An 18462-nucleotide genomic window follows, 5' to 3' on the forward strand; every position below is an offset into this window, starting at 1 on the left:
ACTGAGGTTCTGACACCATGACCGATGGAGAACGGAGGTCCTGGAAGCTGACGATGCTGCCTGAGCTCACACTGAGCAGGTGCCAGGTTAGGGAACAGGCCGCCAGACCATCCTCAGGCCTGACACCAGTTGCAAATTCAGGGATCCCCAGGCCACCCTCAGATTTGACAATTCACTAGGACTCACAGATGGCGCCTGAAGCTGTTACACCGCGGTTATGGTTCATTACAGTGAACGGGTCCAGGTCACAGCCAGCCAAGGAAGAGAGGCGTGGGACAGGGCCCCGGAGGGTTCGATGCGGTGCTTTGGCCGTCCTCTCCCCACGGGGCCATGAACAGGGTTAACGCCTCTGGGCTGTGATGTGCGCAATATTCATGGAGTGTGCCAGCCAGGGAAGCGCACCTGAATCTTGGTGTCTAGAGCCAATATGTTGTGCTCACTTCAGCAGCACAGGCACTAACTTAGAGCCAATACCTAGACATGGCCAACTGCCCGTAGGGCTGACCTCGGGCCCCAGCCCCGCTGGAGGTCCAGGGGTTTCCCTATAACTCAAAGCCCTCACCATCAATCATGCTGTTAGACGATCTGGAGTGGCCCAGGCCCCCGGGTAAACAAAGGCAGGCCATTCCAAAGGCTTAGAGGTTGCCTCCCAGGAGCCTAAGGCAGACCTCTCTTGGGGCAGGGTTTAATTTTTTACTAGATGGCAGGTTTTTGTCTACTTTTACGTCTTCTCACACTATACCTGGCATTCTTGTCACCCCACCACACCTGCCTCTTGGTCAGTCTTTCCTTGTAACATAGCACAGGGCTGAGAGCGCCGTGCACGGGGCAGACCTTCCATTACACAGCGCTCCGAGGCTGCTCTGGCTTGTTAAGTTGGACCCAGTATCAGCCCATCACTTATTAGTGAAGTGACACACCCCCCCCCCCTCAACCCCAGGAAATAGTGGAGATTTAGGCAGTGACTGGAGAAGCCACTCAAATGGCCCTTCCCAAGATGCCATTCTGTTCTGAAACGCGCCACTTCTGTCTTTACCTGGGAGGGGGAAAGCTTAAGAACTGATGCTAGTAATGAATCACTGCCTATCAAAATACAAAGCCGTGTCATACGAAGCCATAAAGGTCTGGTAACATCCTTGTTTGAATCCTTCTTCCGAAGAGCGAGATGTACCTGACACATGGGCCGTAAGGCCAGGTGCGTCTGCACTGCCCAAGGTATTGAGACCTTCTGCTGCCTAGAAGGAATCCCTGGCCCCAAAGTGGGGATGGGGTGGGGGTCGGGGGGCGGGGGGGACAGGGAAGCAGGCCTGGTGCTTTCTTTACACCCTGAGGGGGTTCCTGCTCTCTCTGAGGGCACAAGGCAAACAGGCAGAGTAACTCTTAATTTGCTCTCAACAAAAGGGTCCTTGACCCACGTAATGTAATTGCCCATGTTTGCCGAGGGACCTGTCTTTGAGTTGGGTCAACCCGCTGTACATCAGGAGGGGCCTGCTTGGGGCCTGCCAGACCTGGGGCCGCGGAAAGGAACCAGCCCTTTCGTGAGGCTCGCTCACTGTGCGAAGTCCAAATAAACAGTTGCCTTGGAGTTTTTTGAAACCCTGGGTCTTAGAAGAGATCTGCCGCTTTGAAGATGTTTTGCATCCAAGGGCGCTGTTCAGAACATCCGTCCCTGCCAAGACTTGCCCCACTGATTCACTATCTGCCTCTCTCCCTTTGTACTCACGGGGCCACAGAATAGGAGCAGGAAGGCGTTTAAGAAGGGAACACAAAGAGGACACCCTCCTCTGTAAAGCCCCCTGCTGATAACTTGATGGCTGGAAAATGCCCGTTTAACACCGTGAATAGGAAATCGGTTCCAGCCCTAAGGCTTTTGTCTAGCTCACGGTTAACGACAAACCTGTTCTTCCTTTCAGCTGAATATGTGTTTTTCAATGTTACCTGGTTATACCCGATCCACAGTTCGTGCTTCAGGGTAAGTGCATTCGCCTGTGAACCAGTCTATAGAAAGGGGAGGATATTCGCCCATGGGTGGCAGCAATAAACCCGGGCCCTGTTTTGACCAAGCCACAGGGTGACCCAGGGCCAAAGTCACTGGACCTTCATGCCGCCCCATTCCCTCACCGGACAATGGAGATAACGGCTCATTTTCCAAAAGCCGTGGGGCCCACGTGTCATTTTAGAGCAATTAAAAACCTACACGCTTTGCCCGTAGAGAGTCCAGCGCCGTGGTCCTGTCGCTGCAGACCACCTTCTCCCTGGCCTCCAACGTGACGCTGTTTGACCTGGCCGACGGGATGCAGAGGTGTGCCAACTCCTGCAGGTCTTCTGCTGAGGTCTGCCAGCTCTTGGGATCTCAGAGGCGCATCTTTAGAGGTGAGAGAACGGCCCTCTGGGATGACCCCCTGCCCCATATGGTTAGGCACACATCTGGGATAGAAATGGAAGGCAATTGGGGCTCAAGTTCAAGAGAGCTCGTCACAGAGCCAAGCTATCTTTGAAGCACGTGTTAAGTGGAGGACCTTCATGTCTGTGGAGCTTTGTACATGCAGGTGTGCACATGCACAGTCTTTTTTTAAAAAAAAAATTATTTTTATTGATATCAGAGAGGAAGGGAGAGGGAGAGAGAGATAGAAACATCAATGATGAGAGAGTATCATTGATTGGTTGTCTCCTGCATGCCCCCTACTGGAGATCAAGCCCACAACCCAGGCATGTGCCCTTGACTGGAATCGAACCTGGGACCCTTCAGTCCGAAGGCCAACGCTCTATCCATTGAGCCAAACCAGCTAGGGCACACATGCACAGTCTTGAAGTCACCTGGTCCTTGGCCTGCTGCCCCTTCTACTCCTACACGGGAGCTGATGTAATGAAGCAAAAACCACTCTTCTTTCTCTTGAAAAACTCCTACTCTCTCTGGGGAGGCAGACGTTCACACAGAATGTACCTGCTTGTCAATACCCCAAACCGTCATGGTGATATACCATTAAGTAACAGTAGCCCGGGCAGTGTGACCTGCCATGTGTGTTGGTTTGCAGACTACCAGTGCACAGACACAAGACCAGACGACGGTCGCCAGCTGCCCAGTGTCAGTCAGGATAATCTCCCCATTCTTGTTCGGGCTTTATCTGTTTTGTCAAAAGCTGCTGCGGTGCATCTAGGGGAAAGCAGATGAAATGAGGGATTAGAGACAAGTTCACATTTGGGTCTTAGAGGGAGGTGTTGCCTCTGGGATGGGAAAACGGCTGGAATCAAAGGGCTGCCTCGCAAAGAGGCTTGTCCCTGCTGCCGTCTCCTGAGTGATCAAAGCGGCTCGGCCAAGCTCATTCCCTGCACGGCTAGGAGGTGGCGTCTGGGTGGGCCTCCCACCTGGGCCCCGATGCTGGACCTAAGGTGTAGGTGGCAGTTGCTGTCATTCAGCATCACTGGGGAGTTAGCTTAAAACTTCATGTCCCAGTGGACTGACTGCTCTAAACTCTGAGTCGAGAGCTCCTTGGTTTTGCTCTGTTTGTTTTTGTGATTCAGGGTCCCCATTTGGCCTCCGTGGCGAGCAGGAAGGGGACCTTTCAATTCCGTCAGCACTTACCGAGTGCATCCTCGGTGGTCAGCGTGGTGTGAGGTTATGTTTTGTCCCCAGTAAATGCATTGCATGCCTTGCAAATCAAGTGGACAAATCCTTGGCTTCGTAAGGTCCTGTTCAGAGCAGTCCTGCCCCCTCTCTGACTCCCATTCTTCCAGCGTGGATGTGTGTGGATCATGGGAAAGCACCTGTTTCCTTATTGGGGTCCCATTCTTCTTTTTTATTTTTTTAGGACTTTAATTTTTTTAGAGCAGTGTTAGGTTCACTGCAAAATTGAGAATAAGATACAGAAATATCCCACATACTCCCACATCCCCACATGTGCTGGTCCCCATACTTCGCCTCTCCTTCCAGAGCTTGTGAAAACAGACAGCCAGGCATCTTGGCTCAATGCGGGCTCACATCTCTGTTCTTAATCCCAGGGCTTCTCCAGGTTTTGCCAACACACCCAGCGTGGTCTGTCGCCCTCCTTTCTGAGTGCTAGGGAGGCGGGCGTGACGGGAGGGAGCTCTCAGGCTCTGCCATCTGGGTGTTTCCAACATCTGGGCAGCACCGACTATGGACGCAGCCATGGGAAAGGCGGGCTTTGACCCTTCAGTTCACAAAATACCTACTTCCTCTCCTTTCGGAACCCTGCAGCTCTCGTGTCTCCAGAGGTTTAGAATCCTTGGAAATCCCCCTGGCAGGGTCTCAGCCTTAGACCTACATAAGTTCCCATTGTCTGTCCGGCGGATGTCATGCCCAGGAAGGACCATGGGAACTGGGGATGTAGAACAATCACATCGCCAGGCTTCCAATGAAAATGGGATTCTGCGTGGTTCCGTTTGATGGATTTACGGTAGAAAAATTCTGTTCTTTGAGAATTTGTAGGATAGCAGCTCCTCCATTGCATGGGCAGGGCCAGCTTCCCTTGCGTTCCCAGGAATCTGCCTCCGTGCCGGGCGAGTAGTTAGCCAGGACACTGGATTGAGGGGCAGGATGAAAGGAAAACATGACGGGCTTCCAGAGGATATCTAATCAGGCCAGGCACTCAGGCTGGCCGCTGGACAAGGCTGGAGCTGGCCAGGCTGCCTGGCCCTGGAGGTATTCCTTCAGATTAAGGCTTGAGGGCTGGCAGCACCTTCAGAAAGTAGAGATGAGTGATTGCCGGGGGTTTAGGACCTCTCTGCTGCCAGCTTTGCAGTGTTGGCTTGGTGAGATTTTTCATTTTTTATTTTTCTCCCTTAAATACAGGCTTTTCACAATAAACAAAGGAAATTCTATCACACACACAAACAGGGTTCTGATTTAGCACGTCAGCCTCCACTGATAAAGACAGGAAACTTGGTGTTGAGAACCGAAGTTGTGTCCTAAACTTACCTCCCTGTGACCAGGCCATCCACCAGGCCCCAAGCTCTCAGGACTCAGAAAAGGAGGCTAATGCTGGGACCGCCATCCGACTCCCCCACCCCCACACTGTGTGGACATCAGCTCCTGTCATCAGACTGGCCTAGGCAGGGACAGTTTTGCCGTGCTGTGTTAAGAACTGGTTTCTGAATAGGTTGGTGTCTTCCTTAAGGTGGGAGAGGGGAGACCATCCTCACAGCACAATGTACACATTGCCCTTCCGTGGCTCTCCCCCCATCTGGACTTGCTCTTGTCTGCCAACAGCAGCAGCACATGACAGGCTTGCTTTTCCCTGTACACGGGTCTAAGTTAACTGCTTACTCTCCTGTTGGTTTCATAGTTTTGTTCTATTGTCTGTGTACCCCAATTACATGTGTCGTTTTTGGGAGGGACTTATGTTAAGTGGTAGAATGTACCCTCATTGTTTCTGCTGTGTACAATCCCAGAGAGGGCCCAATGTGTGCAATCCCAGAGAGGGTCCAATGTGTACAATCCCAGAGGGTCCAATATGTACAATCCCAGAGGGTCCAATGTGTACAGTCCCAGAGGGTCCAATGTGTACAATCCCAGAGAGGGTCCAATGTGTACAATCCCAGAGAAGCCACATGCCCAACCTGAGAGCTTTTTGATAATGAAAATGGTGCTTTGTCATCCATGAAATGAACATGGCCCACACACCAGGGTTGGACACAGCCAGGTGGGTACACCTGGAAGAAACAGGGCCTTCAAGCGAAGGAGATAGGAAGCCTGAAAGATGCATGCCTTCGCGGCCTGCCTGTCTCTCATGGTGACGCGGTGACTGGAGGTCCGCCGGCACCTTCTGCATGTGTATCGGGCACTGTGTGGGGGCCAGTCTCTGAGGTGCTGGAGACCCAGAGATGAATAAACCGGGAGACATAGTCGATGTAGTGGGGAAGCAGGCAGGGGACACGATGAAACTACGGCCCGCAGAGCCCAGGTCATCTTCCACTGCCCCTCGGACCGTCTGTTGTCAGGTGAGCCTCCCAGGCTGCACAGACACAGGCTGAGGCGCCTTCAGCTCGAGGCAGGTCTGCCCCTCAGCCTTCTCCGTGGAGCATGGTCTCGGCTCCTGGGTGTCTGTGATCTCCCCCCGCAGTCCTTACTCGAGAAGATCCCACACCTTCGAGGGCCATCCGTGCAGTGGCCCGGAGCTGGGGCCAGCTCCGTTTCCTCTGGGCTTCTCCATCTCCGCATGCTGTGTGAACGCTCAGTAAAGAGGCCTGGGGCCGACACGGGGGAGGAGGGGCAGAAGGCAGAAGGGACCTGGGCCAGGAGCGTGCACCGGCAGGCTTTTTGGGAACCTGTCCTCGGAGCCTCTGGACATAGGAAATTCCTGCGTCTTAAGGTCTGAGGTGGAGGAGGCTTTGTGTGGTTTCACTGTCTTGTTTTCCATTCCAGCGGGCAGCTTGTGCAAGCGGAAGACCCCGGAATGTGACAAGGAGACCTCCGTCTGCACGGACCTGGACGGGGTGGCGCTGTGCCAGTGCAAGTCGGGCTACTTCCAGTTCAACAAGATGGACCACTCCTGCCGAGGTGCCTGCGCCTCTCTTCTCAGGCTCTGTGCGCCTTGCCTTTCTCTGCCGGGGCTCCTCCCGCTGGCCTGCTCTAGGCTGGGGGAACCAGCCCTTGTTTGGCGCGCAGCCGGCTGGAATACATTGCCTCCTTGGAATAGAGCATTATCTCTGACCCTGCGCTGGCCTGGCCCCTGGATTCAAAGGGAAAGTAAAGAGAGTGGAATGCCTGTGGCCGGCAACGCCTTTTCTTTTTTCTTTCCACTTTAAGGAAGTTAGAAAAATGATTGTTTTAATCCCAAAGCTTTGCTCTATTGTCTGCTAATCTTTTAAAATGGTGATACAAGGGTGGAGTCAGGCTGTACCTTTTAGCAGCAGCTGTGGCCCAAGTGGGTCAGAGCCCACCTTGGCCTCCACTTTGCTGGACCTGTTTCCTCTTCTGTGACGTGGGTGTAGGGATGCTTCATTGATCGTCTAAGAATTAAAGAGGGCAACATGTGCCTACGGTGGTCCTGTGGAAGCCATCCACATTGCTCCTGTATTTTACCCAGGTGGCTGTTGTTGAACAATGAGCCTTAGTTGTTAAAGGTTTCATAAAGTAGTTAAGGACAGAAAGCTAATTCCGCAAACCTTTTAGGTGAGGCCTAAGTTCGTGTAGTTTGAGATCAGAGGCTGCTCAGTGAGTGTAGGGTGGAGCCCGGGCCCAGAGTGCGGAGGACCCTGACTCGGAAGGACTGCAGCAGCCAGCACTGGCTGGTGAGAGGTGTCCTGGAATCAGAGTCAAATCGCATATTTGCGAAAAGTGGCAGGCCACTTCCAGCTGTCAGGGCCGCCCGCTGGAGGACTCATTCTGTCAGGAGAGGATAAAAATACATTTGAGGGCAGCGCGGTCGTCCTGAGCGTCAGATCCGGTGGCTGGGGTTCATGGGCGTCCCCGCTCCGCACGCAGGCCCTGCGGTGGCGCTGAGAAGGGGGCCGGTGCTCCGTGATGGGCAGCTTCACCGTGTTCCTCCGCACTCAGGCTGCCGCCCGCATACAAAGAGATGTCACTTCCTAATTCCGTCTTATCTGGGTTAATGCCGAGTGTTCCTCGCCCTTCGTCGACACTGAGCCTTGCGGGAAGGTGACCTCTGCTAAAATCCTTCCGCTGGGGCAGCGTGGCTGTCGGGAGGGAGAGGGGAGTGGGCAGAGGTGCAGGCATCTAGTGTGCCGGCCCCGTACGCCGCGTCTCTGGAGCGTCTGGTGGCCACTTCTGCCCCTGGCTGGCCCGGGCCACTTCCCCTCTGCTTCCGAGTCAGCAGTTTCCTATTTGTGTCGCCTGCAGACGAGCATTAGTGATGGCATAGCTGTCAGAGGTTTTCAAATGCAACGACACAGGCCCCGGCGATCTGGGTTTATCCAGAGATGACCCAAGAAGCAGCCTAAAGAACCCGTGGTTAGCTTGTGGGCGTGCTGCGAGGGCCTCTGCAGCCTCGTTTCTGCAGTTAGATTTCCGTCTGTAGCCGTCAGGCCTTTGATGAGTACATGAGGGATCTCCTTGGCCACAGCCCTGTCTGCTGGGTTCTGATGGGTCAGCAGTGACATCTTCTGGCCACTGGTGCTGCAGCACAGAGGTATTTAGAGTGAGTCCCCTTTGGACACCACAAATCAGGGGTCAGCCCCCTGTATAAATGGGAGATAGAGGTGCGGGTGTGTTTTCTAAATCTCTGCAGTTCATATTTGTACAGAAGCACAGCTGCGTTGTTCTCTGTCATCTGTTTAAACCATCTCTAATTCTCTCACAGCAGTGCCCACACACACACACACACACACACACACACACACTTAGTGTCTCACACGCCTTTACAGTGCCTTTACCAGACTTTAACTGTCTGTAAGATTAAACTAGGTGACCTTCGGACAGCTATCGCAGCCTCCTTCCGCCATACAGGCTTCGTGATGAATTCCAGCTCCCTGTTCGCAGGTCTCTTTCTCTCCCCAGACGGCACGTCCCTTGAGGGCGGTGCCTGGGTCCAGGACACGCTCAGCATGTGGCGGGGTTTAGCAATGTCCGCCGAGTGAACAGTGGATCACAGGGCAGCAATGGCAGGGCAAGACTGGCAGGGCTTGAGTTAGTTTCCTGCAAGAGAACAAGAGTGTGTAGGACTCCACCACTTATTTTTCTTAAAAGGACAGAGGCTTGAATCTTATTGTGTTCCATATCAGCGGGGAAGCCCAATTGGACATATATGCTAGTTAGCCCCACGTTCATTTCATGCGCCGTGGGTCAGTGATTAGGGGGGTGGCGATGAGGTGCGCTGCAGTGCCTGGAACAGCCCGTGCCCACGGCCGCCTCAGTCTTCGATGAATGACCAAATGAGCCCATTCGAATAAAGAAACACCATCATGTCTGGGGTCTGGATACTTCCCAGCCCAGCAGCCCGCACGCAGGCCGGGCAACAGATGGGCGTTACGTGTGCCCAGATGACAGTCATGACCTGGAAGCTCCCACCCCGCAGATGAGGGTTGGGGGGTAGATCTGATGTGAAAACACTTCCAGGAAGAGGTGTTTACATAGAACTGACTGGTGTGACGTCAGCGGGCCTTGGTGCCGCGCTGGGTGGGGATGTCACTGGGGGCAGAGCCGTGGCCTCCAGGGGCAGCTTCCCGTCCGTGACCAGCCGTAGCAGGAGGATTGCCACGCGTGCTGCTTTCCACGGCCCAGAGGCAAGCATGCTCGGCTTGTTCCTTAGGGAAGGCCCCACGTGAGGCGGGGCGTGGAGAGCTCGAAGGTGTCCCAGGGTTAGGGGAGAGGCCCCGTCCCCCTTCCTTCATGGGATGTGATTATGCTAGACCTTGTTGCCAAAAGGAACTGAAGCACCGAAATGAAAATTCATGTAGCAAAATGAGATTTCACTTAAAAGGTAAATCGGGTTGAAGGAGAAATAAAACGACTGCTCTGCTGAGACTGGAAGGAAAGTGACTGTGCAGAAAGACAGACCATCCGGTCCTGCCTGTTGGCTAGAGGCAGGCCACTCGTCCGCATTCCGAGCATCCTGGACACTGCGGCAGAGAAGCCTGATTCTGAAAGCAGGAGCGGACCGTAAAATACAGCACAGCTTGAGGAGCACCCCACCTTTCCAGACTCCGAAGGCTAGAGAAGTGCTGGGCGTCCTCCTCGGGAGGTGTCTGAGCGGTATCGTGGCAGTGCGGTCCATGACACCCCACAGTAACTCCCGTCAGGCCTGCTGGCTGCTGCTCACACCAGGGAGCTCTGAGTGCAAGAGGATGTGGATCAGGAAAAGCGATTCCATGGAGTCAACGCCGTGCAGTCCAGGTCCACAGCTCTCAGGATCCGCTGTGAGAGAATTAGAGGTGGTTCAGTGTTTGCCAGTCCGCCCCTCAAAACTCCAGTCATGTCTGTGGTCTATGACAACAAGTAGATGCTAGGGACCTTTAACATCTAACATGAAAAAATAGAGGGAAGAACACTATTGAGCACATCTATGTAGTTAACATTATTGTGCATTAATCCGTAAGGGAGGGTGTGGGGAGTCTAGATCTCTGGCCGCAGCCTGCAGGGCGGGCCCCTCCCTTTCCCAGCCACGCAGGCTGTGGGTATCACGTCCCACTGTTAGCGTGTGTGCTGTCTGTCCGGGGATCACCGCTCTATACCGTGTTCCTGTGCTCACCCACGATTGTTGTATGCAGTGTATACCAGACCTTATTCATGAATCAAATGTTTATCATTCCTTGCAGCAACAGATGTGTCGAGGGGGCCATTTTTTTATTGTCCGCTTTCACCCAAACCTGTGTTGTAGCTCAGGGCGTTCGCTTAGCTGACTGGAGTATTGTAGGTGTTCTGTGATCCAATAAATTCAGCAACTGCTGACTCAGGGGGATGGCTGGGCCACACACAGCCCTTCAGGGAAGCAGTGGGCCCTGAGCCGCACCACCAGAGGGCTCAAGGTTATGTTCTTGGGCCCCGTGCCGGTTAGGGCTCATCTCTATAGCCCCTGCACAGATGATAAGATAAGCGTCTTTTACGAAAACAGGTGCCCCCTAGGACCACAGGCAAGAGGATGACACCACCACCTTGTGGGGGCTGTGGGGCCAGCAGCGGGTTAAAGGTCTGACCTAGAGAAGGTGAAGCACTTGTCTGTATATGTGATGCTGCCCGGGGGCCACAGAGAACTTCCAGAGAGCATGGCATTTGTTGCAAAATAATGTAAAACGTTTATTTAGTGGTTGCTATGTGTCAAGCACTGTGCTAAACTTTATTTTACTTAATCCCCTCCAAGAAACTGTAAGGTAGATATTATTATTATTATTATTATTTATTATTTATAGATGGGAAACTGAGAATCACAAAGAGGTTAATTTTTTTTTCTTGGTAAAATTATGAGTTGAGCTGACAACATTATTTAGCCCAGATAACAGATAATCCTAAAGCCATTGGTAGCCTTCTGGTTCTAGAATATTCTTGTGGACTTTAGGTTGGTTGGTGTTTAATGAACTGCCAGTCTAGGCCAACGGAAGTGGCCACCTTCACGGACTGTCCTTTTCTCTTTCAGCGTGTGAAGACGGGTACAGGCTTGAAAACGAAACCTGCATGAGGTAGGCTCCCCGTTCACTTACTCTGATGCGTTCGTTGCAAACCTTACTTAGAAATTACTTAGTGAATTGCTGCAATGATTTCTTTTGAGATTGGAGACTCATTCTTGTTCTTTGTTGACTTGCAGTTGCCCATTTGGCCTTGGTGGTCTCAACTGTGGAAACCGTGAGTATGCGAAGGGGCCCGTTCCGCCTGGGCGGGCCTGGCGGGGTTGTCAGCGAGCAGGGTGGCTGTCCCTTCCCCACTCCTCAGTCCGGATCCGCTGTTCCCTCAGCCCCTGTGCTGGGAGGTGTGTGGAAAGCAACGTGCTCTGCAGGGACTGAGGGCTGGTGGGGAGATAAACACCTCCCTCAGTAGCCTGGCTGGGAGTGTGACTACAGCGAATTAAGTGTGAGACGTGAGGCAGGCAGGGAGGGGCCACACCCAAGGAGAATAGCATCTCTGCGTGTGGGAGGGGGTGGTTTGGAGGTGTTGGGAGACTTTGGTAGGTATGGAGGAAGAAGGAGGAACAACGTAAAGGTCTCGGGGCAGCCTGGGCCATGGTATTCGCTGGGCAGCGTGTAAGTGGATGTGGCTGAGGATAGAGCAGTGGTTCTCAACCTTGGCTGCACATTAGAATCACCTGGGAATCTTTTTAAAATCCTGATTTCTGGGCCGCGTCCTCCGGAAATTCTGTTTCTTTGTTACTAATGTTGTGGCCCCACCCCATAACAAAGAAACAGAATTTCCGGAGGACGCGGCCCAGAAACCAGGATTTTAAAAAGATTCCCAGGTGATTCTAATGTGCAGCCAAGGTTGAGAACCACTGGGATAGAGAAAGAGGAAGGTGGCGATTGGAGGACGAGGTTGGCAGAGTACAGGGGACCAAGCTGTTGGGGGTTTGGAAGGCCAGCCGGAGAGTATAGACTGATCCATTTCTGTTGTGGAACTAGCAGGTCTTAGAGCAGGAAGGCAGTTTGGACAAGAAAATGAAGCCGGGCTGCAGTGAGGAGGACAGACAGCAGGGGGAAGAACACAGCGGGGTAGAGACTCCAGGACAGGCATGGCCGGGGCTCAGCCTAGAGACGGGCTCAGGGCGTCTGCTTGTTGATGTTCCCGCTCCCCGAAGCACAGAGGGTAGGACGGTGGCAGCTGGCTGTGTGCATGCGTGGCGCGTGTCACACCTAATTTAGTTCTTTGAAAACAAAAAAAGCAGTTGTGATGAATTTAGAATCACTTTCACTGACATTTTCTTATATGGAAACCTGACAAATTGAATCATCCTCAAAATTATGAAAGATACTCTGGGGTGTAGGATGAAATAGGAATAACAACACTCAGTGCTTCATTTTAGGGTCGCTTTGTCCTTCATTCCATAGGTAAACATGCCAACAGTCCATATTCTAAGTTTACTTAGACCAAAAGTAGACACGGTTTTATCTAACATGTGTAACAGTCCCATATCTGTTCCCCAACGGTGCCCCTTGCATTTTATGTCCTCAATGATATTTTCTTTGCTCGTAAACTTTCTTTCTTTTTTTTTTTTTTTAAATATATTTTATTGATTTTTTACAGAGAGGAAGGGAGAGAGATAGAGAGTCAGAAACATCGATGAGAGAGAAACATCGACCAGCCGCCTCCTGCACATCTCCTACTGGGGATGTGCCCGCAACCCAGGTACATGCCCTTGACCGGAATCGAACCTGAGACCTTTCAGTCCACAGGCCGATGCTCTATCCACTGAGCCAAACCGGTTTCGGCTGTAAACTTTCTTTTAGTAAGTTTCATTATGTACCTTTTTTTGAACATGAATAATACATTAAGTAAAATAAAACAAATTCAGTCCTGAGTACACACTCTCTTGGTGTACTCAGCGTGGAGCCACTTGAAGGCCAGACTCTAGAGATTTGGGGTTAAATATCCATCTAGGATTACCGGTGACTATGGTCATCCGATTTACCCCGACTGCCAACTAGCAGAGGTACAGTAGACAGCCTAAGAGAAAGACGAGAAGTACTTCCAAAGCAACTATATTTAGCGCCATACTGAACAGAGAGGGAGGAGCCCACAGAATTAATGATTATCTTCTTTTAAAAAGTAGCAACCTGCGGCCACTGTGTGGTGGAGTAAATGACCCCGTGGTCTTCAGCAGTTCCTAAGGGCATCATGAAACAACCTTAAGTGCCGACATTCGCTACGATGGACCAAGTCGTCACACACCAAATGGTGTTCCGTGTTACTATGAACGGATTTCTACTCACGACACTTCTAACATCAGATACGTGGGTTTTCCTCCCATCGAGCAGTTCTGACACCACTCAGACCTCGCAGGTGAAGGGCTCAGTCTCACAAAACTGCCCCCACTCAGACCCAATCCCGCATCCAGGCCTCCGGGACTCATGACCAGCACGCTGTAAATCAGGGGTTCCCTGGCCCCCTGGTCAGAGTCAGTACTTTGCTAGAACTTAGAGCGTCCTTAAACTGATCAGAGAGAGGAGTGGTTTGCACCCAAGAATACACCAAAGACCTAGGATGTTCAGTGTGGAAAACGGAGGCTGAGCCATCAGGTAAGACATGTAGGATACCTGAGACTTGTTTCGCCGAACGCTGCAACCCTAGCACTAACGGGCATAGTCTTTAGAAGAGATGGTTGTGGGGCTCACAGTAGTGACTACACCACAAGCCTGCGGGCCCTGTCCTAAGACATTAGAAGTATTAAAAACAGAGAGGCGTAGATAACATAAAGAATAATTTACGCAAGGGAGGAGATCACAACAGAGTTGCATCACATTTGCAAGCAACGTATTGGAATATCGTCCCATCAGATGGCAAAGAGGGAATGAGCAAGAGGGCGAGGAGTGTGGAGCTGCAGCAGCTCTGGGGGGAGCCAGGGAGCAGGAGGGGAGAGTGGCCACCTGCCCCGTCCCCCTGGGGCCTCTCGGCCCTGACAGGCTCTCATAGAATGAGCAGGTGACTCGGACCTGCTTTGGTCAAACAGCTTTCCAAATCGATTTTTACCAGAGAATGCTCCCTACCTCTCAGTGAAGGGAAGAGTGACCCAGAGAGGGAAGTGGACATGGGGAAAGCCCTCTAGTGGTGGAGGGAAAGGGGTGTCCTAAGCGGCAGCTAGTGCCATCCTCCCCCACCCCCCCCCACCCCCCGCCCCAGGGATTGTTAAATACTATGGGTGCCTGGAGATGATAAACCCTATAACCGTGGGCTGTTCTGTAAGTTTCTGTGTCTCCTCATTTTGTGTGTGTGTGTGTTGGGGGGAGGGGCGGGTGGTCTTGGAAGTAGCCAGGATTTCTCTCTGATCTGGGACTTTTTTCTGTTTATCCCAATTGCTCTCATGTCCAGCAGGGGGCACACTGCTATCTGGATGGAGCCTAGCTCCTGGCCACGTTTTGTTGGTGACGCCTGTGTTAACTCAGTGATGGCGTGTAAACACCACTTTATGATTTTGATATCTGAATTAGCTTTAGTGTTGCCAAGCAACGAAGAGGGGCTGATAACAAATAGTATCTGCCACCTGCTCCGTTCCCTGAGGTCAGAGACCAGCCCTGGGCGTTGGTTAAGGAATCAGGAACACCTGAGCTTCATCCCCATCAATGGCGCCTTGTGAAGTCTGGCTGGTCACTCAGTGTTCTGTGCCAAACAACAGGGCTCTGATCACTCTCTGCGGCCACTTCTGCGGTCATTCAGAGGTGGTAAGTGCCTTCTGGGGGCTGTGGTTGGGCTGGATTCTTTGTAGACAACAAGTGCTTGTTCTCCATGCATTCCCGGGGCACACATTCTGCCCAAGCTCAATGAGATGGGCACCCAGATTTGTCCAGCCAAGCCATGGCCTTGAGACTCCCTCACTCCTACATTCCTGGGAGTCGTCCAACTCTACTGTGTTCTGGGTTCCGGCATAACCTGTGGCCTGTCCGTCCAGATTTCCCCATTAGCTCTCTATTGTGTCCGGATTGCACGCCTTGTTCCTCATAGAGAATGTGCTTCAGCTGCGAGGGCAGCTCCGGCCCTTCTTTCAAGTCCTTTGGTTCCTGAGGTGGTGAGGGCCCAGCGGGACTCCCGTGTGCACCTGGCAGGGCCACCTACACCTGGGCAGCTCAGGTCTGCACCTGTCTCATCACTGCCCTCCTTTTGGTTATGTTCCCATGTGGAACGTCTCTATTTATACCCCAGATTCCAGCAATCCTCGTGCCCCGGGTCCACTGGACCCAGATCCTCTTACAGGCTTGTCAGGATGCCCCCCTCGCCCTTCCCTTGCTGCCCCTCCTCTTCCTCGGTGTGCACGCTCCCTCCTGTGCTTGAGTTTCATATTGTCTCCTCCTCACAGTCTTCTGTTTCCCATGGCATCCTGGTTTAGCTCACCCTTTTTCTCTTTTTAAAATACATTTTTTCATAACATGAAACAACACCTGTCCATTGATTTTAATATTTGTCCCAAGTTAACTAGAAAATAAATATAAATTCAGGGACGAAGAAAGCTAAACTAAACAGTGTCATCATCCGTGAAACGTCACTGGTCTGCATCCTTGCTGCTGAGTGTGGTCCGCAGGACCCGCAGCAGCTCCCGGAAGCTGTTGGAAATGCAGAATTCCACCTCCTCACTCCAGCCCTGCTGCACCAGAACCTGGACTTTAAGTGAATTCGGTTAATGTGCAGATTCAGGTGCATTTTCAAGTTTGAGAAGCACTGGTGTTCTGTATCTGCCCAGCGTCATGTATGGAATTGGATCTCACCGAATGTACTGTTTGCAACCTGCTAGTAACTTGAGTAAACTGTGCAATATTGTCATTTACCTAACTCTATTATAATGTCATTTTCCATACTCTGTGTAATCCTACTCTGTGGTTGACCATCATAAACTCGCCGTTTGCTTATTACCCTTTTTAAGTTTGTCTTATAGTCCCATCCTCTAAGCCAGTGGTTCGCAACCTCGGCTGCACATTAGAATCACCTGGGAATCTTTTTAAAATCCTGATTTCTGGGCCTCATCCTACGGAAATTCTGTTTCTTTGTTATGGGGTGAGGCCACAACATTAGTAACAAAGAAACAGGATTTCCGGAGGATGAGGCCCAGAAATCAGGATTTTAAAAAGATTCCCAGGTGATTCTAATGTGCAGCCAAGGTGAGAACCACTGGCCTAAGCCATTTTGCCACTTTGTGGTTATTGTCCGTTTGTGATTCTGGAACTCACATAATTTCCTAGATTACCCTTGTCTGGCGCAGATGTTCCGATCATCCTCTTTTCATATTCACAACCTGCCCCTTCATAGCCCATCCTTTCCATGCAAAGGTTCCCTCCCCCAGAGATTCCTGCGCAGCTGTCCCACTCCGCCAGCGGGGAGTTAGGGGTGCACAGGGCAAGGTGGGGGGAGGGGTGCACAGCTTCCATGCCCTCTGAGTGTGTGACTCTCCCCAAACTCTCCAAACCCCATCCTTTTGGGTTTTTCTGGAGGTTTCTTACAAAGGCACAATTGATTAAATCATTGGTTATTGGCAATCAACTCAACCTCCAGGCCCTCTCCTCTCCCCGGAGGTCAGGAGGTAGGACTGAAAGTTCTAACTCTCTAATCACAAGGTTGGTTCCCCTGGCAACCACTCCCCATCCTTAGGTACTTTCCAAAAGTCACCTCGTGAACATCACAGAAGACACCTTTATGGGCTCTCATCACTTAGGAAACTCTAAGCAGTGGCTGTCAGCCTTCTGGCCCTTTAAATACAGTTCCTCATGTTGTGACCTAACCATAAAATTATTTTCGTTGCTACTTCATAACTGTAATGTTGCTCCTGTTATGAATCACAATGTAAATATCTGATATGCAGGATGGTCTTAGGTGACCCCTGTGAAAGGGTCGTTTGACCGCCAAAGGGGTCGCGACCCACAGGTTGAGAACCTCTGCCAAGGGTTTTAGGAGCGCTGCCTGGAACTGGGATGAAGACTGCGCATATATTTCTTATTATAAATCACAGTGTCACCGTTGGCTAAGGTTCTCTTCTGGAGTAAAGAAGCCTACCCAGCTTAAGCAACAAAGACAGCTTATTGGAAGGCTCCCGGGTGTGTCATGGGATTCCAGCCTCAGGGGGATGTGGGGACCACAGCTGCTGGCGGCCCGGGGCCTTCTTTCACCGGACCCCACCTTCATCTCTGCTCTCCGCTGTGCACAGGCGCGCTCTCCTTCCCAGACCACGTGCTGGAAACAGGCTCGCCAAACGTCACTGAGTGTGTGTTACCCGTTCAGCCATTTTGAAGGAGGAGGCTCTCTATTTTCCCCAAATTGAAATTCCTGTGAAGGAACTAATTGATCCATGTGTTTCCTCCCAGACCAATCTGCTGTGGCCAAGGGATGGTATCATGCCAGCCTGACCACCCCACCATAACCTGCACTGGGGGTGAACAGCTCCCAAAGGAGGGCTGGCTTAGCAGACAGTCCAGTAGAATCCCCCCAATTGAGCATATGAACAAGGACAAAATAGACTGTAGAAAAGGCCAAGGCTCAGAATGGCTGTCTTAATGAAAAAGCCAACAGTGATGACAGGGACATCAACCGAGGATCAAACTATACGAATAAAGAAAAGATAGAGCCACTGCTGGAGAAAGACTGAAATGTCAGCAGATGTCAAGAAGAAAGTAAGCCTGGCCAGCGTGGCTCAGTGGTTGAGCGTCAACCCAAGAACCAAGGGGTCACCAGTTCGATTCCCGGTCAGGGCACAAGCCCAGGGTTCGGGCTTGATCCCCAGTAGGGGCTGTGCAGGAGGCAGCCGATCAATGATGTTTCTCTCTCATTGATGTTCCTATCTCTCTATCCCTCTCCCTTCCTCTCTCCCTAAAAAATATCAATTAAAAAAGAAAGAAAGTAAGACTGAGAATTCCAAGTCCATCATTCTGGAGATCTCCTCAAAGTGGAAAGGATAAGACAGACAAACTTAAGCCGACACCACTGCCTTCTCTCACGTTAGTAAGTCACCTTTCAGAGCGCCTGCGGAACTGATGAACATTACAGTTGATGTTGATTTGAATCCCATGCACCTGTACATCATCACGTGGCCTCATAATAAATCTAAAGTCAGTACTTGAGTCCAAAGAATCACATAGTTCATCAACTGACTTCACAGCTGGTATGAGAAAAAAGACCTGTGGGTTATGTTGTCCATAAACTTATTACAAGTTTCCAGTGATATGGCTGCCAAAGAACATCAAACATACTCTTCAAAAAATTATATATGTGTATAAGATAAATTATGTATACACACACAATTTCTACATTTAGAGGAGGTTATGAGTGAGTGTGTGTACACATATGAATAAAATCTGGGACAGCCCTAGCTGGCTTGGCTCAGTGGATAGAGCGTCAGCTTACAGACTGAAGGGTCCCGGGTTCAATTC

At 51.5% G+C, this 18462-nt stretch overlaps 1 protein-coding gene across 1 annotated transcript in view; it reads left to right on the top strand.

Moving 5' to 3' along the window:
* The window catches only part of HEG1 (heart development protein with EGF like domains 1), a gene marked incomplete at its 5' end in the record, with an annotated part of 88936 nt that overhangs the window by 53555 nt on the left and 16919 nt on the right, over window positions 1–18462 (top strand). Inside the window, 5 exons of the mRNA XM_081085407.1 lie at window positions 1914–1972; window positions 2213–2373; window positions 6383–6517; window positions 11049–11091; window positions 11217–11254. Of these exons, the coding sequence (XP_080941533.1) occupies window positions 1914–1972; window positions 2213–2373; window positions 6383–6517; window positions 11049–11091; window positions 11217–11254 (436 nt within the window). The remainder of the gene's footprint in view (window positions 1–1913; window positions 1973–2212; window positions 2374–6382; window positions 6518–11048; window positions 11092–11216; window positions 11255–18462) is intronic.

The sequence above is a fragment of the Myotis nattereri genome (genome assembly GCF_964212035.1).
Source record: "Myotis nattereri genome assembly, chromosome: 3".
Taxonomy (NCBI): Eukaryota; Metazoa; Chordata; class Mammalia; order Chiroptera; family Vespertilionidae; genus Myotis; species Myotis nattereri.